General features: G+C 46.4%; 1 protein-coding gene across 1 annotated transcript in view; it reads left to right on the top strand.

The window, feature by feature from the left end:
• PCSK2 (proprotein convertase subtilisin/kexin type 2) overlaps window positions 1-24,457 on the top strand; it is a 273,296-nt gene extending 248,839 nt beyond the window's left edge. Inside the window, exons 9-12 of the mRNA XM_019462495.2 lie at window positions 2,087-2,302; window positions 4,536-4,636; window positions 11,344-11,571; window positions 21,459-24,457. Coding sequence (XP_019318040.1) covers window positions 2,087-2,302; window positions 4,536-4,636; window positions 11,344-11,571; window positions 21,459-21,945 — 1,032 coding nt within the window. The 3' untranslated portion in view covers window positions 21,946-24,457. The remainder of the gene's footprint in view (window positions 1-2,086; window positions 2,303-4,535; window positions 4,637-11,343; window positions 11,572-21,458) is intronic.
• The last annotated feature ends 413 nt before the right edge of the window (window positions 24,458-24,870 follow it).

Here is a 24,870-nt window from a genome sequence, read left to right on the forward strand (position 1 = left end):
GGATGGTAATCTGGGCTAAATCTGTCATCAACCAGCAGACCAACTCAGGTTTGTTTCATGGTGCAACAGAATTGAGGGATTCTTGAGACCTATGCTGGGAACTGACACAGCCTGACTTTCCACCACTTTCTGTTGGACAAAGCAAAGACAGGAAGCCAGCCAGATTTAAGGGGTGGGAAGTATACCTCTCCTTTTGGTGGGCAAGACTGCAAAGTCATATTGCAGAGGAGGCATGAATACAGAGAAGCCTGAAAAATTAGAGTCACAATCGTCTCCCAAAACCCTACAACACAGTGACAATGCTTCTAGCACCGATTACCTTTTAGCAAAGGTTGCTTTGTCTCACCAGCAGCCCATCTGTGGACTGATTCAGAGGAAAGTTCCACGTTTGGTGGGCTTCATCCGTTCACCCTGATCCACACCTGTCTCAATTTCATTGGGTGCCATTTCTTGATATTGAGCCCAAATCTGAGTCTGTCTGAGCGTGTGATCCCCTGCACCAGCTGTAGGGATGATACATTTGCCCGTCTGTCCTGGTTTCTGAGAGCAGTTACTGACTTCGGTGGAGTTTTCCAGTATTGATTTTCCAAGACACTGTGACCGTTCTCAGCTGGTGGCTGAATAAATCTTTGTTGATGTATCGACTCAGTCAATCAGAGGCTAATTAACTCCAAGTCCTGTTAGAAGCAATCAAAATGTTTTTTCTCATTGCCAGGAGGCAGAGAGACCTTGGAGGTAATCCGGTTGTCTCTCTGCCTTCTGGCATCTCTGCCCTTAAGCCCCTGAGTCAGGACCATAGACCCCTGATGGCCACGCAGGGACAGACTTTCTCTGTCATAACATCCATATCTTCTGGTCCTGGGGAGTTACTGAGTTGCCCTGGGCCAAGCCATGAAGGAAGGGGGTGGGGGGTAGGGGCGGAGGCTGTACACCTGCCCTTACCTCCCACACTGCATGGCTGATCTGCCCTGCCCACCTAGCCTGCAGGGAAACAGAGTACCCCCAGCCCTACTGCCCCCAGAGTCAGAACATAGGAAGCCAGAGGGGATGGGCACTCCTGGGTTGTGGAGGGAGAGAGACTACTCCTAGAAGGCAAAGAACAGGAAAAGAAAAGGACAGGCAAATAAGAATGTGGTTGAACAGAAGAGCAACATGAACTGTAGGGATTTATAGCTAAGCTTGCTGTTTATAACTAATTAGCACATAGTAATAACCATTGTGCATATTATTATGTGTTTAAAGTTATTTTTGTTCATATAAAACTTTCTTCCTATATTTGGTGTTCCCTTACACAGGTAAAATGTCATATAATATTGTGTTTAAAAGAATTCTAGTATGATCCAACCAGGTAAATACACACACACACACACACACACACACACACACACACAAGCTTGCACACATGCACGCGCACACACACATATTTGATATGCAAGATTTATATATGTTGGAGTAAAATGTGTATTTTAAACTTAAAATATCTACGTATATATGTAAATGTATATATAAAATATATAACTAGAAAATCAGAGATATATAAATATCTTTTACATCTTATAGAGCTAAGGATAAATATAAATGTACATTTACATTTTTGCTGAAAAAAAAAGTCTGAAAGGAGGAACAAGAATTGGGTGATAATGATGACCTGTAGGAGGGTTTTTCTTTCCTTTTTCTTTTCATATACTTTGATTTCTTACCATGAGGATGTACTACCTTTCTAGCTTTTTAAAAGCAATTTTCTTGTAAATTTTAAGGCGATTCTTCCAGCTTTTCTTACCGTGTTACCCCCAAGCTCAAACACTAAAGTCAGGTAACTTTTTGTATTGGATCCTTTGGACACAAGAAGGAGCATTCTCACAGCGCCCTGTGGGCAGCAGAGTGGTTTTCCAGGCACACAGAGCCGCTCACAGATGCCGAGGAAACCTGGCTCGCCCAGGCTGGCCAGCTCCTCCCCGGGCCGGGGCCCCGCCCCCTCCTCCCCGGGCCGGGGCCCCGCCCCCTCCTCTCCGGCAGCCCGCACCACCTCCTCCCCCGCGGGGCGCGTGGGATCTGGTGGCCTCCCTCCCTGTGCCCCCCTCCCCAGGGTCGAGGCGGCAAAGGCAGCATCTACGTGTGGGCCTCCGGGGACGGCGGCAGCTACGACGACTGTAATTGTGATGGCTACGCCTCCAGCATGTGGACCATCTCCATCAACTCGGCCATCAACGACGGCAGAACCGCCCTGTACGACGAGAGCTGCTCCTCCACCTTGGCCTCCACCTTCAGCAACGGGAGGAAGAGGAACCCTGAGGCCGGCGTGGTGAGTGCAGCCCCGGGCCCTCGGTGAGGCGGTGAAGTGCACAGCCGCTATGGGACGTCAGGTACAGAGTGACGTCATGCGTCACCACTGTGTGACTTCATGGGAAGAAGGGGATCTCCCCTCCTACCCTCAAAGAGTCAGCGCACCTGTTGAGGCTCTAGAGATCCGTTGTCTTTCAGGGCAGGTAATGCTTTGTTATCAAGGTAGAGCCATACGGTGTGCAAGTCGGAAACAAGAACTGTGCTTCCTTTCCAGCATATTTTCCATAGGTTGTCTTTCTTGTTTATTGTTTTGCCTTACAAATAATGACAAACTCTGATGATCAAAAAGTTGCCGCAGCACACCACTTATAAGGAGAACTAATATTAAGAACTAACGCATCGGGGCACCTGGGGGGCTCAGTCACTTGAGCCTTGACTCTTGATTTCAGCTCAGGTCATGATTCCAGGGTTGTGGGAGACAGTCCAGGGGCGGACTTTGCCTTGAGCGTGGAACCTGCTTAGGATTCTCTGTCTGCCTCTGCCTTTCTTCCCCACTCGCGAGCGCTCTCTGCTCTCTCTGTCCCCCTCTCTTAAAAAAAAAAGAAAAGAAAAGAAAAGAACTGAGGCATCACACCATCTGAGCCAAGAGCCCATCCGTTTATTACAGTAATTAAAAAATAGTAGGTCCATAAGCCCTCCAAAATTGGGCACACACGTGTTTTCTCAAGGCAAGAGCAATGGTTTTCATTCTATTTTAAAATATGTCCATAATTGAGGGGGAAAAAAAAGATTAAGCATCCCAGAGTTAGATTACTTATTGCACTTTTCTGAGCAGTCCTTCCTTCCTGGGCAGCTAGGTAACATGGTGAATTTTCCAGATCCCTTTAAAATCTAATCGGTAGAGCATAATGAGCCTTTTTGGATCTCTTCCTCTCTCTGGGTATTTCACTCACATATCAGCCTTTCCTCAGACCCCCAAGCCCTGAATTTGGTTGGTGATTCAGTAGTTCTGCTGAGCTCCATTTTGACTGGCCACCCACCTCACCTCTCCTGTGAGCCAAGAGATCCCTTTATGGAAGGGACACAGACCTTACCTGCCTCCTTCCTTGAGCCCTCCTGAGCTCCCCCTTGGTCTTGGGGAACCAGTGAGTATGCCCACTCCTCCCAAGCAGAAGAAGGCTTCAGCTTCTCCTATCCTAGGAGAGCTATATGGGCAGAAAGGGAGAAGAGCAGAGCAGAAAGGAAGTGAGGGAGGCCCCAATCCTGTTCTGCTTGTGATGCTTCACTCCTCCGCACCCCCCCCCTCCCGCCAGAAGGTGCCCCTCCCTACCCCAATGGTGTCACTTTGTCCTCAACCTTGTCTATGACTCTCTTTCTTCTTGGGCCCGGGAAGGGCCTTGAGTTCACTCTGAATATTGTAACTTTCCCCCAATAGATGCCTTTAAACTCCCCTGACACTTTGTACTTCAAGCTAATAGGCCTTTCTGAGGATCCTACAGACAAACAGAGGAGGGAGAAGTCCTGTGGTGTATACATGATCTTAATGAAGCCCCTGGCTTTCACCCTGGCTCATTGAAAATGAGCAGTTTTTTTCTTCTTCGTGTAAGTCCTTTAAAACCTGATGGATCAGTCTCCCCACTTAAGAATTCTGGAAGTGATTTCTCACACATCCGTTATCGTGGCTCCATGTGTCCCAGCATCTCCTCATGGGATCTAGAGAAACATCTTCTTTTTACTGGCCTGTCCTTCTAGACAAACTTTAGCCCAGCGTGTTTATTCCTCCCTCTTTGGAAATGCCACCCTTTCCTTTCTGAAGGGGGACAAATGACACTGTGAGCTTGGGTTTTCCCAACTGATCCCAGGGCAATGATACTCATGGTTGCACTGACTTGGAGGTAGTATTGACTTGTCAACTTTTCACCTATAGATTTTCCTGTCAGGACCCAGGAAACAGATGTCTCTCTAGTCTTTGGAATAACTGCAAATATGCCTCTCTGAACAACTGACTTCTTTTTATCTTGTGAGCACTCAGACTGGCACGGGTTGTCCCTTTTTGCATGGGCTACTAGGAAGCTTGAATAAAAGGTATGGCAAGATAGATAGATGGATGCTAGCTTATCCTTACCTTCAGCTTAATCTTCAGAACAAGGTAGAACTTAAATAAAAGAAATAGACAACCCTCTGCCTCATATTGTTTTGGGGTTCAAACTAGCGTGACTTATTCGCTCATGATTGAATATCTTCCCTTCCAGGCAACCACAGATTTGTATGGCAACTGCACTCTGAGGCATTCTGGGACATCCGCGGCTGCCCCCGAGGCAGCTGGAGTGTTTGCACTGGCTTTAGAGGCTAAGTATGTTTCCGTCTCGGGGCCAAGGGTAGACTAACATTTGTCTTTCTACCCAATACCAAGTGTCTATGGAGGCAAAAGTGGGTGTGAGAGTGTTGAAGAGTCAGGGCCAATGGACTGTGATGGACATTTCTGAATGAACCATGGGCCCTAAGTGATACACACATACACACACATTCCACAAATAACATCCTTAGGAAAGCACAATACCCCGACACTCCATAGTGCATATCAGCTGCTTACTCAGATACCAAGTAGGGGCAGGTAGATATTTCTTTGTGAAAACCATCTGGATCCTTTGACTGTTTTACTTCCATAAGACCATCAGCTAAATGAAAGAAAACTATTGCCAAACTAGTATCTAGCAAAGCATTTCAGAACGTGTGGTAATCAGGATGCCCATAGTGAAGATTCATTAGCTTATAAGGCGAATTCACTTTTAACACTGAGACGAGGTGGGCAGAATCACACAATGTAGACCAGGAAATGGGCTTTACTAAGAAACCTTCCGAGCTACAGGTAGGAGGAGATTATCTTCTCTTTTCTCACCATCCCACGGAGAGGCCGCATATTGCTGTTGCTGGACACACTTGGATTTGATCTCCAACAGAGTTTCCTATCCACCCACTACTCTGAGAGCTGAACATGTGGTCTCAGGCATCACCCGTGTGGTGTGATTGCAGATGCCCACGCTGTGGGGAGTTGTTCAAGAATGCAGCACCAGCAACTTGTGAGAGGTTGGATTCAGGTCCCTGGGGAAGGGGCGTTGAGTTCCCATCCTTGTCAGTCGTTGCTAGGCAACCAGAGCTTCTAGCATCAATCCCCAGGCAGCCCTCCTCGTCTCTCTCCATATATACAGTGTGCTTTCTGACTTGCAAAGAAGGTAAGCGTTGATTCCTGGATAGGAAAGGACTTTGAAAGATTATCTAGTCCAACACTCTGTCTTTAAGCAGAAAAGGCGTAATTGCCTTCCTCTTACAGATAAGGCCCCCAACTGGGAGTGACTCCTTTCATTGGATCAGGCCATACTCTGATTCTTCTAGCAAAAATCAGGTGGAAATTTTAGGATTCCAGGAGACACTGATTGAAGTGTTCCTATGAAGCGCAGAAACCAAAACTTGCTTCGTATGTGCATTTCCTGAAGATGAAACTGTTTATCTCAAGGCCTGTCAGGCCCCGGTGTCTGAGCTGGCTTTGCTCACTCCAGGCGGGAGCAGACAAACAGTGGGAGCCTGCTGGCTGCCACTGAGCCTTGAAGAGAACAGGGATCGGGGGTGCTCCAAAACTGAGAAGGGTTTCTGGTCACCCTTTCCATCTAAGAGGACAGAACTTGACTCATAGTCGCCTTGCATTTTGGTAAGCAAAGAGTCAGTTGCCCAGGCCTCTGTGCACACAAAAGGACAACCTAAATACATCAACATAATGGAACAAGGCTGCTGGATCTCTAAACAGGTTCATGGGCTGTGCACCAATCATTCGCCATTCTTTAACACCCTTGCAGATAGCCTTACAGAAAAGGCATCACCACCTGGGCACACTTTGTTTTGGAGCAATGGTTTTAAATCTCTGTTGCCATAAAGAGGAAAAAAGTGATCCTTGCCAGTGGTGGTTCAAGCCCATCCTAGGAGCTAGTCCTAATATTCCCGAGAACACCAACTGCCTGAGGTTGGGTCCACACCCTGAGACAGAAGTTGATGGCAAGCAATTTATTAAGAAAGGGCTCTCGGGAGAAACCAGGATAAAGTAGAGGAAGCAGGTTGAGGATGAGGAAGAATCCAAGTAAGGATGCAATTTCAGAAGTTTCAGCCTCAGCCTGATCCCATGGGGAGCTCTGGCGTGTAAATTATGCCTCAGAATATGTTCTCCCTCAGGGCAAGGATGCTGGCCTGCCATGTCCTGGTGGTGGCCAGTCACTGGCTGAGAGCCATGCCTGGGAGGGAATCTCCAAGGCTCCTCTGGCTTTCTGTACCTGTCGGCAAAGCAGCTCCAGTAGCCGGCAGTTAAAACCACTGGTCAGAGCAAAATAGCCCCAGGAGATCATCCAGGGGGAGGAGCTGGGAAAGCCCCTCCATGAACAGTTCCAGCAACTCATCTCTCTTTATTGTGAGATGAGACAACTTGGGGACCTTGGTGACCCCCAGTTGTGTCGACAGCAGTCGAGGGCTGTTTGCCACCCAGAGGTCCAATAAGAAAGCTTTTCCAAAGCAGTTTGCATGCAATAAACAAATTATCCTACGTAAATGTATGCCCATCAGGACCCATGAAAGGGGAACAACTACCCCCCAGGACTCCAGGGGAAAAAAGGGAAGCCATTATTCCTCTGTCCTGCCCAGTCATTACTTGAATAATGTACTTTTCTGCCAATATGCTTGAAAATGGCTTCTTGAGTCACAGGGAATATTGTTCACATTTCCCAGTGTGACCAACAGTAGAAAAAACTCCAAATGATTTCTTTGGGCGGGGGGTGACTGCCAGCTACAAATATTTTGCATTCTCTCTATGACCCAGGGCTTTCTGTGTGGCTCGAGAAGGCTGAGCTGGGTTTGAGGGGTAGGTCATAGAGAGGTAATTTTGTGGCTTGATGGAACCATCTGTGGTAATATGGCCCACATATTGACTAAAGTTTCCAAAACTGACCTTCCAGAAGATGGATTTTTTTTCATGTACACTCTTAATCGAAGCGTAAGAGACACAGAGAAAAGTGCACAAATATTAGATACAGCTCAGTGACTTCTTACAAAGCTAACAGACCCCTGTTAACCAGCATCCAGATCAAGAAACAGACGATTACCTAAGTACCAGTGTGTGCTCTTTTGCTTCATAGTATGTCTGAGAGATTCCTCCGTACTGTCGTGTGTGGCTATGGGTCATTCATCCTCACTGTTAATTACCCCACTGCATAAATGAATACTTGGGTTGTTTCCAGGTGGGGGCTATTATGAGTCATATTGCTGTGAATATTCTTACATATTCATTCTTTCGGTGAACGTATGAATGCATTTCTGTTGGGTGCATACCAGGCACTCAAAATGCTGAGTCACGGGATATACATATGTGCTGTGCTAGTAGATACCCCCAGTTTTTCAAAGTTTTTCCAAATAGCCATTGACGCTCGCTCAGGCAGTATGAGTTAACGGTGGCCCCACATCCTTGTCAACACTTGGTATTGCCAGCCTTCCACACTTTAGCCATTCTTATGACTGTTCAGTAGAATTGTACTCTACTTTTAATTTGCATTTCCCTGATAACTGGTAACGTTGAGCACTGGATGGAATTTTGAAAACAATAGATTCCCACATCTCAACCAAGAGTCACCAAATACAAATCTCTGGGGTTATGGATGGCCCAGGGATTTGTCTTTTCAAGCGCTGTTCCAGGGACTCTGTAAGTAGCCAGCCTGTGGAAGCTCCGTGGCCTGGGCATGCAGTAAAGCAAGAGCTCCATGAACCTATGAATCAGGATATACTGTTGTTTGCCAGGTGACCATCTGGACTCTGCCTCTGACTGGGTCAAGATTGGAAACAGAAAATCCCAATGACAGTAGTTAAACTGAGACAGGGTTTTATTTTTCTGCCATGTGAAAGATGAAACAGAGGTAAGGAGCCCAGGGCTACTTTGAGGGTGCCCCTGGGATGTGGGGAATCCAGCTCTTCCTAGATTTCTACTCTTCCACTTTCATGTTCTCGAGATGCTGCTGGAGCTCCAGCCATCATGCTGATATTTCAGATAGAAAAAACTGGAAGAGCAAAGGGACAAAAGACACCCACCATCGGAGTCAGCCTCGTCTAAAGTTTTTTCTGAAAAGCCTCACCCAGTGGCTTTTGCTTATTTCTCATTGACCAGAACTGTCACATGACCACCCCAGACTGCAGAGGAGGCTGGGAACTATAGCTTTGTAGCTGGTAACGTTGCTGTTCTGAATAAAATTGAGGTTTTCTTAAAAAGGAACAGGGAGGGTAGATATGAGGGAGACAATAGCTATGTCCTCCAGTCTCCCGGTATCTACATGGGCAATCATTTACCACCTCTGGATCTCTGTTGTCTTACCTTAAAAATATAGAAAGGGCACTGAGGCAGGAATCTACATCTGTCACTAGTCCCCACGTGATTCTGATGCAGGAGACTTGAGGACCAGAGTCTGAAGCCCCCTAGATGGGATAACACATCGGCTCCACTGTTGGTTTTCTTGGTATTGAGAGCTCCCCCATCATGGCAGCCCTCCCTTTTTAAACACTGAGTTATCGGTCTTTCCCGCTGGGCTGTAGCCTCTGAGAGAACAGGGAGCTTCCTATGACATGCCCACAACTATCACAGTGCCTAGAGCTGGTATACACTCAGTGAACCTTCATAGAATCACTTCATTGTGCAGGACCTTTCCATATACCTGTGCCTTATTTTCCCAACCATTATATAAAATATTTTTCATGTTATTTGTCCTATTACACTGTTCACAGTGACCTTTATATTGTAGATCATCTGTAAATTTACTATTTTTTATTATTTGATAAGCATAGCCTACAATTCTTGAGCTACCATGGTAGGAATAAAGCTTAAAGCAGATTGAAGAAATACTGTTTTGCACAACAGTGTATTCTGTCAATTCTGAAAGTGTTCAGAAGGGGGAATCATGAGGGACTTAGTTTTACCTCTCAGGTATGCATAAATGGCTGGCCAAACAGTGTCACAAACTCCGTTACATAAGAGTATGGTCTATCTGGTTTATTCTAGAAGTGAGAAGATCTTTGTTCTGATGCATTCTCTCTATTTCTCATGGACTCCATGAGAATAAAACTGTGGAGAAATATCTAACGAGCTCTCCAAGCTCCAGGAAGCATTGCATGTTTTTGTGGCAGAACCCCCAGCAAAGATGGGCGATAATCCACCTGCCAGCCTGCCCTCAGATCATCTCGAGACCACCAGCTCCTCATTTATCAACACTTCTGTTTTTAATTAATTCAGAATCTCATTCCACCAAAACACTGAGCTTTTAGCCATAATCAACTTCTGGAAGTTTCACCCCATTCACCTGGGTCCTGGGAACCATATCAAGATATGTTCATAAATTTCCCAAATAAGCAGTGACCTTCCTTGAAACTTTCTCCTTAATAGCTGAAGGTCTGCATTGCAAGAGTACATGAATCATTGGCATATTTTGGCTGTGACTCAAGGCTTTGAACCAATGAACGCTGCATGTATTGAAATCAAATGAGTTATGTTGTTCCTGGTCTTTTGAATTATTTGACTTCTAAAGAGAACCACAGAACAGGGTTTTTCCAACTTTTTGATTATGACTCTCAGGAATAAATTTTGCATAGCAACCCAACACCACACACACATACACAGTTCCAAGAAAAATAGTTTCCCGTAGTACATGCTAATTCACGCTCTTACTCTTTTCTGTTCTGTTCTGTTCATTTTTTAATGATAGTCCCATTCATTAAATCACGGGTTTTCAAGCCTAGCTGTCTACTAGAGTTGGCCTGGGAAGTGTTAACAATTTCCAAAGCCTGAGTCTAACTCCCAGAGATTCTGATTTCATTGGTCTGAGATGTGGCCTAAGCAATGGGATTTGAAATGTCTCACCAGAAGATTTTAATGTGCAGCCCACATAGATAATCTGTGCAGTTAAGTTGCTTTCTTGGCCCACAGATGGGTCTGACTTGCCCTTTGAAAAACACAGGCAGTGAGTTATATTAGACGCTTATTTCCAAAGACAGTAGCGTTTGCAAGCAGATGTGCTTATTCACCGGACAAACAGCGTACAAAGGACTGCTGTCCTGGGCCCGGGGGACACGAATATGCTGACGATACCATCTCTGCCCTTGAAGAAATGACAGCCTCATTTGTACAAATGGAACATAGCCATGGAGCCAACACCCAGATCAAGAAGCAGAGCACTGCCTTCACCCAGAAGCTTCCTTGTGTCACCTTCCAGCCCCTCCTCCAAGACTAACCACTAACCTGACTTCTAACAGCACAGATTAGTTGGGTCTGTTTTGATACTTTAAACAAAAGAAATAGTATACAGTATGTTCTTTTCTGTGTCTGGCTTCATTAGGGTGACATTCTATTTGACAGATTCATCTGTATTATTCAGCGTAGCTATAGTTCATTCGTTCTCATTGTAGGACAGCATTTCACATCCAATAAATACACCTCAGTTGGCTTATTCATTTTATTGTGGCTGGGTATTTGGGGCTTTGTCGTTTGGGCCTGTGAACGTTCCAGTACACGTCAGGTGGATATATACACACATTTTTGGGGGGATGCATACCTAGGAATGGAGCTTCTGGGCCATAGCTTGGACACTGGGACAACATGAGAAGATACAGCCAAATGGTTTTCCAAAGTGTCAGCAGCAAGTTACAATCCCATGTGCAAAGTATGTGGGCTCCAGTGGCTTCACATCTTTGCCAGTAATTAGTATTGTCAGTCTTTTTCGTTTCAGCCATTCCAGTGTGTGTTAGAATGTGCATTTGAAGTAAATTTATTTAAGTAAGAAAGACAAGATGTTTAAATGTAGATATATAATGGCTCTAGATGGTGCATGGAAATCCTCCCTTCGCGGTTCATAGATGTTCCAAATCCTACAAAGGGTATATGTGCTTAGTCATTCTCTCTCTCTCTCTCTCTCTCTCTCTCTCTCTCTCTCTTGCCTTGTGCCCTCCCCCTTACCCTTGTTCTCAAATCTCTCTGCCTCTGGTATCCAGCTTGGGTCTGACCTGGAGAGACATACAGCATCTGACTGTGCTTACCTCCAAACGGAACCAGCTTCACGACGAGGTCCATCAATGGCGGAGGAATGGGGTTGGCCTGGAGTTTAATCACCTCTTTGGCTACGGGGTCCTTGATGCAGGCGCCATGGTGAAAATGGCTAAAGACTGGAAAACTGTGCCCGAGAGATTCCACTGTGTAGGAGGCTCCGTGCAGGACCCTGAGTAAGTGGGGGGTGGCAGTTGCATGTTGAAAACACCCCAGAGGTGGTGCTGTGGCATTGGCAACAATCTCAGATTCCCTCTCTGTCTGCTTGGGATACACTGGATTTGATTCAGGGACAACCAGCTTCCAGGCAGAGCTATAGAGCTGCACAAGCCCAGGAGTCCCATGTACATAGAACACAGTTAGGTGACTCTGAACCCGTGCTTTTAGGTATGATCCTTTATTGTTTCACTGGCTTATACTATTATTTTTAAGTGCACAAGTCAACCAGTGTAACTAGGTCCCAGATCACTAAATAGACCATGACCGTGACCAATATCTCAGAAGTCCCTTGTGTCCCCTTCCATCATGGCCTCCCCAAGAGTAACCACTATTCTTCTAACTCCGTAGATTATTTGGCCTGTTTTATACTTAATATACATGAAATGAGACACTGTCTTCTCCTTTATATCTGGATTCTTTAACTCAGAATGATTCATCCATGTTTAGCGTACTTGTAGTTGGTTTATTCTCATGGCTAAACAATGTTCTGTTATGTGACTATAACACAATTTTCTTATTCGTTCTACTGGTGAGGCAGCGTAAGGACTTGATTTGATTCTGAATGAGGTAGAAAGCCATTTGGAGGGATTTGAGTGAGGAGTTCCCCACACAGAAACCACCAGTCTGGTCACCTGCACCTACGTCCCTTTTAACTTCCAATCACAGCAAGAGGATTGGATAATAAGGACCCCTTGTATTTAATTTCTCTCCTCGTTGATTCATCAGTAAGATGAAAGTAGCAATTCTTATCATTATTTTCTTTAATGCAGGCATTGTTTACATACAGTGAAACGCACAGAACTTAAATGCATTATTTGGGTTTTGATGTATACATCTAGGTAGCCACCACCCGATCACGTGATGGAACATTCCATCACCCTAGAAGGATTCCTTGTGCCCCCTTTCGGTTCATCCCCACGTCCTATACACAACCATTTTCATTCCTGTCCCTATAAATTAGCTTTACCACTTCTTGGACTTTCTCTAACTAGAATCACATGATAGGGATGTGTCCAGTTTCTTTGACTCAATATTATGACCCCAGTGCTCATGTGCAGTAGTGACTCCTTCACTCTCATTGTTGTGCAGTGTTCGATTCTGAAAACACACCTGCGATTATGTCATTTAAATAGTGCTAAAACCCATCCCTCTAACCACCCACCCTGGCCTCATTTCTGTCGATCATCTGAGTTTGGTCAGAGTGAGACGCTCAGAGCACATCCTCCCTCTCTTTTCACCCTCGGTCCTAGATCCTCTGCAGATTACAAATCAGTTACTCAGACCTAGACTCCAATCTTGATTTCACCAAACTGGGACAATACTTTTGACCTCCCTGAACATCTCTTTTAGCAATCCTCAACCTATGTACCTTGGCCCCTTTACCAGGACAGTGAAGTCTACGGACCCCATCTCAGCACGATGTTTTTAGATGCACTAGATAAAATACATAGGACTACAAAGAAAGGAAGCCAATAATATTGAAAACTAGGTATAAAAATTTGTTGAAAAACAAATTCGTGATGAAGTAATGTATGTCCTTTCTCTCATCAACACATTACGTAAAAAGCTCCTAGCAGCAGGAGTCTAATGCAAGTCTAATGGCCACGATCATTTCAGAGCAGCAATGATGACCAAAATGCTACTCGAAGATACTGTCGGTAATTGTAATGGAATATGAACATCTCTGGGCTCTTTGATGGCAGACTCTGAGGAAGTGCTGATACCTCTCCGGCATGTGGAGAAGCTACATTGTCCTTACAAGTTAGTGCAAATTAATATGTAGGGGGTTCTGCCATCTAAAGCCTTATACCCCCTGAATTCCCTCCTTATTTCCCGAAGCAAAACCTCCTTCTCTCTTTCCTCATTAGGCTGCTGGGAGACCTTAATAAGACAACAGACATAATGCTGGCACATAGTAGGCACTCAGTAAATGTAACTTTCCCATTCCCTCTCATCTGTGACTTTGGACACTCCTAGTTCACACTGTGGGAAAAGGAAAGATCATAATGTAGAATTTTAGATGCCATAATTGTCTGATTCCTATATGAATTCAAAGTTGTGACCTACACTGTCCTCCCAACATCCCAACCACTGTTGGTTGAGCCACCGTCCTCACTGTTCATTCCCTGGACTCCCAGAAAATGGCACTAAGTGGACATTGTATTGTCCATGACCAGTCCATGATCTCCTAAGCAGAGCTCCCTCCAGCACTAGGTGGAAAAGTAAAGCATCAGCCCAAGTCCTTTCTCTAATAGCTTTTTTTTTTTAATGTTTATTTATTTTTGAGAGAGAGAGACAGGGTGCAAACAGGGGAGGGGCAGAGAGAGAGGGAATCCGAAGTGGGTTCAGGGCTCTGAGCTGTCAGCATGGAGCCTGACATGTGGCTCGAACCCACGAACTGTGAGATCATGACCTGAGCCGAAGTCGGATGCTTAACTGACTGAGCCACCCAGGTGCCCCACTAATAACTTTTTTTAAACAGAGCTGCATAAGCCCCACTTGACATGCTAGTAAAAAACAGCTGCTCCTACAGCCTTCCTATCAGTTTTCCCAAGGCTGCCATGCACCTGAATCATTTCTGTTCATCCTTGTGCCCCTCTGCCCGGTAAGACAGGCTTCACCGTGGCCCAGACAAATTGGTCGACTCGGTCAAGGTCACGGAGGCTGTAAGTAAGGAATTAACTTTCATTGGGCACTTACTGTGTGCCGTGTGCTTTTACATCCACCTAAGCTATCTAGCCACCCCGTTGAGGGTGTGCCCTACCTCACACACCCAGGGTATGAGTATTTTGCAGGATGGACAGCAAAGTGGTCCCATGTTGTGCCTCAGAGAGAAACACCTCCTAGGTGGCTGGGGTGAGGCCTTTGACCTACACTATTTGTATTTAATCCTGGTTAAGTCCAGGAGGTATGTGCCATCACTGTTACCTCTTCACGAGGTGGGGAGGGAGGAAGAGGTGGGGAGGCGGATGCAGAAAGCACAAGAAGTGTGCTCAAGGTCACAAAGGTCTAACTGAGACTTGAAACAAAGCCCTTCTGAATGTAACCCCTCAGGTTGTCTCATTATATGACATTGGCCTTAGGGAGCTCCTACTGTGCGCTCGGGCCCTACATTAGGTGATACATCAGAAAGCCCTGCTGGCAGCTGGGGAGTGCCATTACATGTGACAAGAGGCTCAGAAAGGTTAAGGACACACCAAAGAACGCCTAGCTCTTGAGCCCCAAACTGGGATTTGAACCCAGGCACTCCGATGCCAGAACTCCATCGCTTGAGGAGCCTCTCCGTGTATCTCAGCAACCCCCTGCTGGAGGAGGTGAGGCTCAGCAGATAGCAGAAGGGCCTGGGGGGCTTCCTCTAGTAAAACCTTCCTTGGGGCGGGGACTCTGAAACACCCACCTAGAGGGTGGGCCCCCTCCCCAAACTCCATAACTGCCCTCCTGGAGTCCTTGTCTCTGCCAGAGACTACAAACAAGGTGACAGAATGGAGACCAGACTGGGAACCACTGTCCAAATGGGGAAGGGAAGGGTAAATCCAAAGGAAACATTCAACTGGCATTGACCGCTGTGCTGCCCTTGTTCGAGTTCGGAACAGTCTTTGCGTGACTCGGAAGGCCCAGAAGGCTGGTACCGTGGTGAAGCTGTTCTGTATCTGAGCGTCCAGTACAATAGCTCGTGGCTAGGGAGCACTGGAAATGTGGCTCATGTGCCTGGGAACCAAAGTTTCCATCGGGCCCAATTTCAGTTCATTTCAGTCTCAGTGGCCTCATGTGGCAGGCGGCCTCCATCTTGGACAGCTCAGCCCCGACGCCCATCTGGTCGTTATGCCATCACAGTAAGGCTGCTAAAGAACGCACACAGAACCCGAAGCGTACATCAGATAACAACCCCGCGAAGGGGTGTCCAGAAGTCCAGCCTGAAGGAAAGCCGACCCAGTCTCACAGCCTGTGCCTCTCCCAGGGTCCCCTGCGCTCGGGTCCACCGCTTGCTCCCCCCCAACATGGCCTGCAGGACACTCCAGCAGCCCAGACGGCTGCCTGAGACGGTCCTGGGAGAGGGCGGGCCCAGAAGAGCTGCTCTCAGACGGTCGCTGGTCACCGAGGCTGCGGCTTTTCTCCCACTGCCTCATTTCATCACAGGAGGCTGCAGGGGTAGTCTCATCTACAGGTGAGAGGGCAGGAGGCTCAGGAAGAGAAAGTAAATCGTTCTGATTCACAGAACCAGCAACTCCAACGTCAGTCAAAGCCCTGGGCCTGGAACCTCCTTCCCTTGTTGCAGAGAGGGAAAGGTTTGCAGTAAGGGACTTCCCAAGAGGGAGAAAGGCTTATGGTGTTTGCTCCTTTACAGCTCAGGCAGCAGCAGGTAGGGGCCGAGACGTCCCCACGGCCATGCCATGAAGGCATTATCCACAGTTAGCTCCGCCCACAATTAACAGAAAGGTGGCCGGGTTGCAGAGGAATGGTCAGCTTAGTCCAGGTACACGTTGATAGCAGGCCTTGTTTTCTGAGCGCTCTCCGGACAAGGATGGATCCCTCGTAATCCCCCAGCTCTGTGCATTTGTGAGGCCGGGGGGAGGGAGGAGAGTGAGGCAGAGAACGCAGGCTGTGATGAAGGACAGTTTATCTCAGTTTCTCAGTATGCATAGCATTCTGTCGTGATCCACATAAATGTTGAATTTGGAGCCAGAGGCGGTAAGTCTATCATGTTCCAGTTAGAGGATCTGGGGCCCAGAGATGTGACGGGCCCAGCAGCTCCCAACCAGCTCGGAACTTTACCCCATATCGGCACCTAGTGTTAAATGAAAGGACACTGGAAAGCCATTTCAGCACTGACTCAGCTGGGCCCTCCAAGGGACAAGAACCTAGTCTGTCTTGTTTGCTGGTGTGGCCTCGGTGCCTGGAAGGGTGCCCGGTGCCCAGCAGTCACGTGGCAAATATTGGTTGAATGAATAAATGTTCAGCCAGCAGTACTGGCTAAACGCTGGTGGGAAGACCCGCTCTCCAGCCAGAGGAATTGGGGAAGGAGGCCACAGCCTTGTTGGAAGGACTCTGCGTCCCCTGGCACCTTTTGCACTGCCATCCACCCCACACCTGACTTTGTTCTCAGGTGCACGTGGGTGAGATCTAGGGCAGATGTGCTTTTTTGTTGTTGTTGTTGTTTTTATTTTTTAACATTTGTTCATTTTTCGAGAGACGGAGAGAAACAGAGTGTGAGTGGGAGAGAGACAGGGAGGCACAGAATCTGAGGCAGGCTCCAGACGCCAAGCTGTCAGCCCAAAACCCGATGCAGGGCTCGAACCCATGAACCATGAGATCATGACACGAGCTGAAGACGGACGCTCAACCAACTGAGCCACCCCGGTGCCCCAGATGTACTTTTTGCGAAACTCAGAGGGTGGTACAGGTTGGTCCTTAGGGCAGCGCCCAGGCCTCTGTGCTACTGACAGAAAAGGCCTTGGTCACCATGAATCACTCTCCTGAGGGGCTGGGACAGAGGTATCTACAGCCACTTGCTCTGACGTGTGGGGCTCACAGAAATGGCCCCTGAGTGGGCCGAGTGCCAACTATCAGGTCTATGGGTTTCCTCAGCATTAATCTTCCCAGGGAAGCAGTCAATTTGAAAAGCAATTTTCTAAAGAGACTTTATCAGCAAAGTCAGTGGGGAGGGTGTGCAACTAAAATTAGAAGGAAAAATATAACTGGCCTGAGCGTCTGCACCAGGCCAGCCGCGTGCAGTGAGCAGAGCAAACCCAGGCCGGCTGGCCGGCCAGCGGTAGCCGCGCGTCCTCTGAGGGCGGAAGCACGGGCTGTCCCCGCCCTTCCCTGCACCCACCCAAGAGATCTGTCTGCTCGGCTCCTTCAAGGCTGTGGCAAACTTGGAATTTTAAGTGAATTTGGAAGTAGATGTTAAAACCTGATGTGAATGCCAGAAGCAGCACGGGGGAGGGAGAGAGAGAAGCACGTACCTGGCCATGAACCAGCGGTGGGACCTGTCACTGCCGAGCTGCACTGTCTTCCTGTGTGAGGAATGCCCACCTGTTGAGTGTTTTTCTGTGCCTGCCACGGAGCGGACATCTTAGACACCCAAGAAAGGATGGCTGTTATTAATAGTATCATTACCCTAATAAAACAACTGTAGCGCAACTAATTATTTTTACACAGTTGAGGATTCAGAACGCAGGTAGCAGGCCACAGGTTCCTTCTGGGAAGCAGTGCTTATTTCTAGAGGCGAGGCAGTGGGCCACTCACTATTTGCAACAACACGCAAGGAAGTTACAAGCCATCCTCAGGCCCCCGAGTTGACCTATAGGACTCAAACACGAGGCTTCTGTACATACTCCCTCAAAGTTCAGAGAGTAGCTCAAACCTCTCGATGGGTGCTTCATTTTCTGCAGCGAATGAGTTCCAGAATGTGGCCTGTAGGACTGTTTAAGGATCTCAACGGAGTCTCCTCTTGTTCCACAAACAACCATCTCCTATTTCGACCTATAAATTAACTTTTCCTGAGCAAATAAGGATTTGCTTTTCCTTCAAAATAAGGATGGATTGTATTCCTTTTCCTCTCATAAAAGCAATACATGGAGAAATACATTGCAGAAAATACAAGTGGCCAAAACAAAAAAAAAAAAAAAACAAAAAAAAAAAAACGGTGGTAAGAAACCCCTGGAAATCCTGTTCCTCTGCTCTGCGGACGCCATGATACCCGCCGAGAAGCTTACCTCTGAGGGGGGAAATGGCGTTCTTTCTCTTCCAAGCTTGCTACTTTTAATTCACACGGGGCTTTTCATTTCATTTCAAAGTGATGTAGCATTCCAAGAAGAATCCACTGGAATGTTCCCTCTCTCGGGGGCCTGGTCGCCATGCATTCAGTGGGCAGTTCACATGGCAGGGCAGGAATGGCAGAGTTTCGCAGGCAAGCAATACCTCCATGGCACTAAATAAGCCAGACTCCCCAGGGGTACTTGGAGTGGACTCCACCCCCCACGCACACCCCAGCCCCAAGGCTGCTGGGACAATTTGTGAATCCTAATACAAGCGGTGTGGTTGTGCCCACTCCAATCTGTCTTCTGCTTTCCAAGGTGAGAGCAAAATGCCCATCATTTTTTAGCCTCCTCCAGCCCTTCTCACGGATATGCTCTCTCATCCCTTAGGCAGAGCAATAGGGAGCCTGTCTTCTAGTTTCCCCTCCTGCAGGGAAGAGGGTAGCCGAGAGTCATTTGTCCAAGCTCAAAGCAGCTGTGGAGGGAATCTGGCTAAGTCATGGCATCTACTGAAGCCCCCTTAGCCATGGTGTGCTTGAAGGTTGTTTCAGGTTTGGTCCAAAATGGATTTCTCCCTTTCTATCCTAAGAGCTCATCTCGGCCCTGGAATACCTTCCTTCCTCTATGAAGGAGCTTGTTGTTCATTTACAGAAACCCCGTTGCATGTGGGCGGGGGGGATCTGATTCCCAGCTTCGGTGGCCATGCCATCTCTGACCCTTAGCCAGTCAAAGAAATATTTCCAGTGTCCCCCCGGGAGCAGCAATGTCACTTTTCTGCCAGGGTTTCCACGAATTGGCTTCTAAAGGGACTGTCACTTAGTGAACTCTTGGGGAGTCCCAGAGCCCCTGAGGCTCAAGTCTAGAAGGAAAGCCTCCATTTGGGACCTGCCTCTTTGTCTGTATAGAAACTCAGAAGGAATGTGGCATTGCACTCATACCTGAGGTCTGGACATTCCAGGAGCCTCCGGCAAGGCGGCTGGGAGACCTGCCAAACAGGATCCACAGTTTGACAAAAATGGAATGTGCTTACAACAGAAGCCCGAGAGATTTTCATGGTGATGGTGGTGGTGGCATCAGGTTCAAAATGAACATATGCAAATAATTTAGATCTGTGCTCCCCAGTATGGGAGCAACTAGCCACAGGTGGCTATTTAATGACATTAAATACATTTAAATTAACCATTAAAATTAAATTTCATTAAAAACTCAGTTCCTCACTCACACTCGTCAGGTGCTCGATAGCCACATGTGGCCGGTGGCTACTATATTGGACACTACAGATACAGAACATTTTCATCATTGTAGAAAGTTCTAATGGTCAGTTCTGGTCTAGGCGTTTGTATTTGTACGATACATGAGTGTATGTATGTATTTTATCTGCACAGCAATTCTTCGGTATAAGAAGAAATATCTCCATTGTACAGGTAAGGACGATGAGCTCAGATAGTACAGATGCTTTGCCTATGACTGGACCTTCATTCTACCCACATAGCTCTCTACCTATAGGCAGGAGCCCAAATGATTGTTGGTCATGTATTAGCTTACCCGCTACATTGCTGACCCTATTGTGAGTAAATACATCTTTTTTAAGAGATCTAGGTAGTGGCCTTCCATACTTTGACCTCCAAAGCTGACCTAAGGCTTGCTCTCCACCAAACTGGATGATTTTCCCAGAGTTTGGTACACCACCTCCACCACCATCACTGGATCTCCATGGCCAATGGATATTTCATGCCTCATTCAGCATCAACGTCTATGCACAGTGCATACAGCAGCATTCCATGAAGCTATTAAAGCATATATTTTGAAAGTTCCTCAGGAGAGTACTGACTTTATCATTGAGCTACAGGGTAAGCTTCAGCAAGCCCTCCCAGGTTTGTGGCTTTGGTTCCAAGGGTCATGCAGAACCAAGACTTGCCTCTGAGCTGGGTGTGTGATCATCTTTTTGTAGATGGGCTCTACAAGACGTATGCTTTAAAATGCCCACCATTTTATGCTCCAAAATAAAAATTGTGTCAAGGGAGAATATTCACATAGGGAAAACCCCATGATCCAGGCACTGTGCTCTGTGTTTTCATACATGGTCTTATTTAATTTCATAAAACCCAACTATAAGGACAGTGAGACTTCAAAGTATTTAAATAATTTGCCCAAGCTCTCCTGACCAGTAAGCATAGAAGAGAATTCTAACCCAGAGAGGTTTGTTCCTGAAGTCTGGAGTCTTTCCATTACACCGTGCCATCCTCAAATGTAGTTTATTATGTTTCTGACTCAAGAACCTTTGAGCATCTTGCCTTCAAAGGAGGCCATATCCGGGAAGAAGATTGGTTGCATGGGAAGTCAACTGAGGAATCTTTCACTAGGTTTAATTAACCCCAGTTCAGCTTTCTCGATGATAGTAATAATCATATGAGCAATAACTTCTATTTATCAAGATACTTTGCACTTTAAAAGAAAGGCATTATGAGCTCCTGTCTCAGCCTGGGCTGTCCCAAAACAGACCCGGAAGTGAAATTGGGTGCTGACAACGTTTTGAGAGATGACCCCAGGAAGCACAAGCGAGGAACGGAGATGAATGAGCCAGTCAGAAGTGCATTGATGAGCGAGTTGTCACTGTGGGCAATAGGCTCAGTCCCACTGGGGACATTGAGTTGTCCTGCTGAGGAACAGGGAAGCCAGGGTCTATTTATCTATGGCTTTCTATCCCAACCACTGGTAGAGAGTTGTCCCTGAGGAGTTAAATCCCTGACACTTTGGGACTGCCCTGCACCTTGGCTGAGGAAGCTCCCATGATGTGGGGGAAAGCTCCAGGAAAGAAGGCAGGAGATGCTGATACCTGAGGTGGGAAGCAGTCAGGGCAGCCACAGGTGAACTCAGAGGTGACTTAGAAGTGAGAAGGGAGTGAACGGCATCCACTACACCCCTTCCGCACAGAAGGTTCAGAGGGCATAGGTAAGGTGTTCGGGGTCACACCGCTGGTCTGTCTGATCAGCCCCAAGGCTGAACCTGCCTGGTACCTGCACCTGCCTTCAAAACCCCAAGTCTAGTGTGCCCACCCTTACCATATCTCCTCACTTTGCCCTCAGGAAAATACCCTCCACTGGCAAGTTGGTGCTGACCCTCACGACCGACGCATGTGAGGGGAAAGAGAACTTCGTCCGCTACCTTGAGCACGTCCAAGCTGTCATCACGGTCAATGCAAGCAGGAGAGGAGACCTGAACATCAACATGACCTCCCCAATGGGCACCAAGTCCATCTTGCTGAGCCGGCGTCCGCGGGATGACGACTCCAAGGTGGGCTTTGACAAGTGGCCTTTCATGACCACCCACACGTGGGGGGAAGACGCTCGAGGAACCTGGACCCTGGAGCTGGGGTTTGTCGGGAGCACCCCCCAGAAGGGGGTGCTGAAGGAGTGGACACTGATGCTGCATGGCACGCAGAGCGCCCCTTACATTGACCAGGTAGTGAGGGATTACCAGTCCAAGCTGGCCATGTCCAAGAAGGAGGAGCTGGAGGAGGAGCTGGATGAAGCCGTGGAGAGAAGTCTGAAGAGCATCCTGCGCGAGAACTAGCACCGCGCCTGGGCCGCCACCGCCTCCCCCACTCCCCCATCTCTGCCTTCTCTGTCCTCCTTCCACACTCTGTCAGGAGCCTCGCAGTTACTGTCACCCTCACACAAGCGATCCCAGCCTCCCGATCTGAAGCTTTGCTCACTGTCAGTGATTCTTTTTGTTACAATGGCAGCAATCTTTTTCATTCTCGGCCCCAAATACAGTGTTCCCACCAACACCTATGTCCTATTTGTGACTCTAAGCTCTTTGTTTGTGTCATTCAAATAGGTGGTAGCCAGCAAACAAAACTGGGACAGCTTTCTCCTCCATTTTTTTCATATCTGAGAAGAGACTGCTTTGAAAACGCCACGCACAGTGACTCCAAGAACGCTTATTCATGGTCTCAACTGAGGACTTGTTACATAAAAAGAAAAAGATTATAACAGAAGGTGAGCTCTGAATCGCTAAAGCACAACAGATGCCGTCGATCCTTTGGGGGAAAATGTTTCGAGCTTAGCAAGATTTTTCAGTGACGTAGATGGTGGTTATGATGCGAAAGGCACCATCCGTGACAGCCCTGATTACTGGCTGGGGAAAGAAAGAGTCAAAAAGCATGAGCATTGGAAATCTTAACCACCAACACCAACAGGTGTTGTCCTACTCAGCCAGCATGATACATATAAAACCTGCGTAACTTGGCTGTCCTTTTCACCAGCTGCTGCTCTGAGTTATGGTAAAATCTGCTAGAGAAGCCAAAATTACTCAGTTTGTATAGAATTCATCCCAGCCCCAATTTTCTGGGGTTCCTCACATAGCTATCCAAAAGAAAAAAAAAAAGGCAAGGCAGGTCTGGCAACATGTCTAGTAAAGAATAGCTTAGTAGCTTAGAACACAGGAACGTTCCTTTTCCCAAAACACTTTGGGGCTTCTTACTCTGATGTAAGTGAGACGTGGGATGAGTATTTTTGGCACACATATACTCGGGCGTTGATTTCCAGAACATATGGTTGTGATTTCTTTGCTGTGTTGGGGAAATGGCCTGTGTTCTAGAAGAGGCGTGTGAAGGGTGAAAAGGGGCATGTTTGAAGATGTGGACCTCCATTTGTGTGAAGCCTCTTCTGCCAAAGTCGGGGGGTGGGGGTGGGAGGAGGAATGCTGACTCATCTCTCAGCCACGTGAGGCCCAGAAGGAAGCCAGAGAAGGCCTCCGTAGGGAAAGCACACAGTCACCATGTTGACAGCTACGCAATCCATGAAGATATTCAACATGCAACCCAAAGGAGACAGGTGTCTCTCCCTGCCCCCCAAAGACACAGCACCATTTCATTACCAAATAGAAATGCTCTCTGACCCGTCATCTCTTTGTTTTTCTACCCAAGGATTGCCCCTCATCCCCAGTCCCAAGGCCCACCCATTCCCAAGAAATGAGTTATTTGTTTGATTTGATTCCCAAGAACAGGTCAACCACTCCTTCCCATGGGAGCATGTAGCGAAGCTCGGAGCGCCTTTCCTTTAAAGCCAGCAACACAGGGCACTAGGTTCCATTCCCTGAAGGTGGCAACTTTAAGAGAAAACTCTGGAAAGCCCATTTTCTTCCTCCCCCCCCCCCATATTGGCATGAATTTCTGTCTTCTCTAACACCGTCTGACCTTCTCTACACGATGCTTTAAAATGTAATAATATTTATGATTTTTAAAAGAAATTTATTACCTGTCACGAAGGTCTTTTTAAACCACTTTAGATTTAAAGAAAAAATTAATGGAAACCATCAAAAATCCATTTCATATTAACAGTCTGAAAATAAACCAAAGGACATTATGTGTGCATATGTGTACAAGTGCACACAGAAATATATATACATATGTAGACTATATACATGTGTGTATGTATGTGTATATATATATACACTTGTATAAATGTATATACACACATATACCTAAAATGTGTGTATGTGTATTTATTGAAGAAACAGACACCATATTCATCTCTAAAAGAATATTCAGAGACTATCAAGATGATTCTGGCTGAAGAAAAAGGCCGGTGGAAATTCAGGTGAAAATGTTCATTGATTCCCATTACATCACCTCTGTGATTTTTGCAGCTCTCTGTATAAACATTAAATGTCTTATATAGCAGCAAAAATATAAAATAGTTGTCCATATTTTCACAGCTGTGGTATAATTTATGAAATTAGAGAGTAACTTATCAGCTTCTTAATAGAAATGGCAAGTTTTGATATAAGTATACAGTATATAAAAATATATATAGTGCTATATACAAATATTTGGTCTCTATTTCATTTTTTGCACCAGTATTAACACACAAATATGTCCAGCTAGTGAGGTTTTTATGATATTCCTGATCCTAATGCAAGAGACAGTTATTTATAATCATTTATTTTAAAAAATGAAAATAAGTGAATAATGATTACTCAAGTTAACATTGTTACTCCCCATGACAGGATTTTTTAAGTAAATTTAAAAAGACATGTTGTAAATTAGGAGACTTAACAATAAAGCATTACCTTCCAGAAATTATGTGGGATGTGATATATATTCTATAAAAACACTGTCATCTGTTCTAGGAGCAGATGATAAAAAGTTGCCAAAGAGAGAGCTAAATAAAAAGCCTGCCTTCATATTTGCCTAAGAGATTCATAATTAGAAAATAAATCATATACAAACTACAATCTACAGCAGCATTTTTCAAACCCAGGTTATATCCCATTAGGTTGTAAAAAAATTTTAGGGAGTCAAAACCAACATTTTGGAATAGAATAAAATAGAATAGAATAGGAACTGGAATAGAACGGAATACATCATGCATATCAGTAAGTATTTCTTAAAATATCTGCCTTGAATGTGTGTGTGTGTGTGTGTGTGTGTGTGTGTGTGTGTGTGTGTGTGTGTTGGCTCACAAGATAAAATATTTCTAATTGTGGGTTGTG

The sequence above is a fragment of the Panthera pardus genome, unplaced genomic scaffold, assembly GCF_024362965.1.
Source record: "Panthera pardus isolate Hobbes unplaced genomic scaffold, ASM2436296v1 HiC_scaffold_25, whole genome shotgun sequence".
NCBI lineage: Eukaryota > Metazoa > Chordata > Mammalia > Carnivora > Felidae > Panthera > Panthera pardus.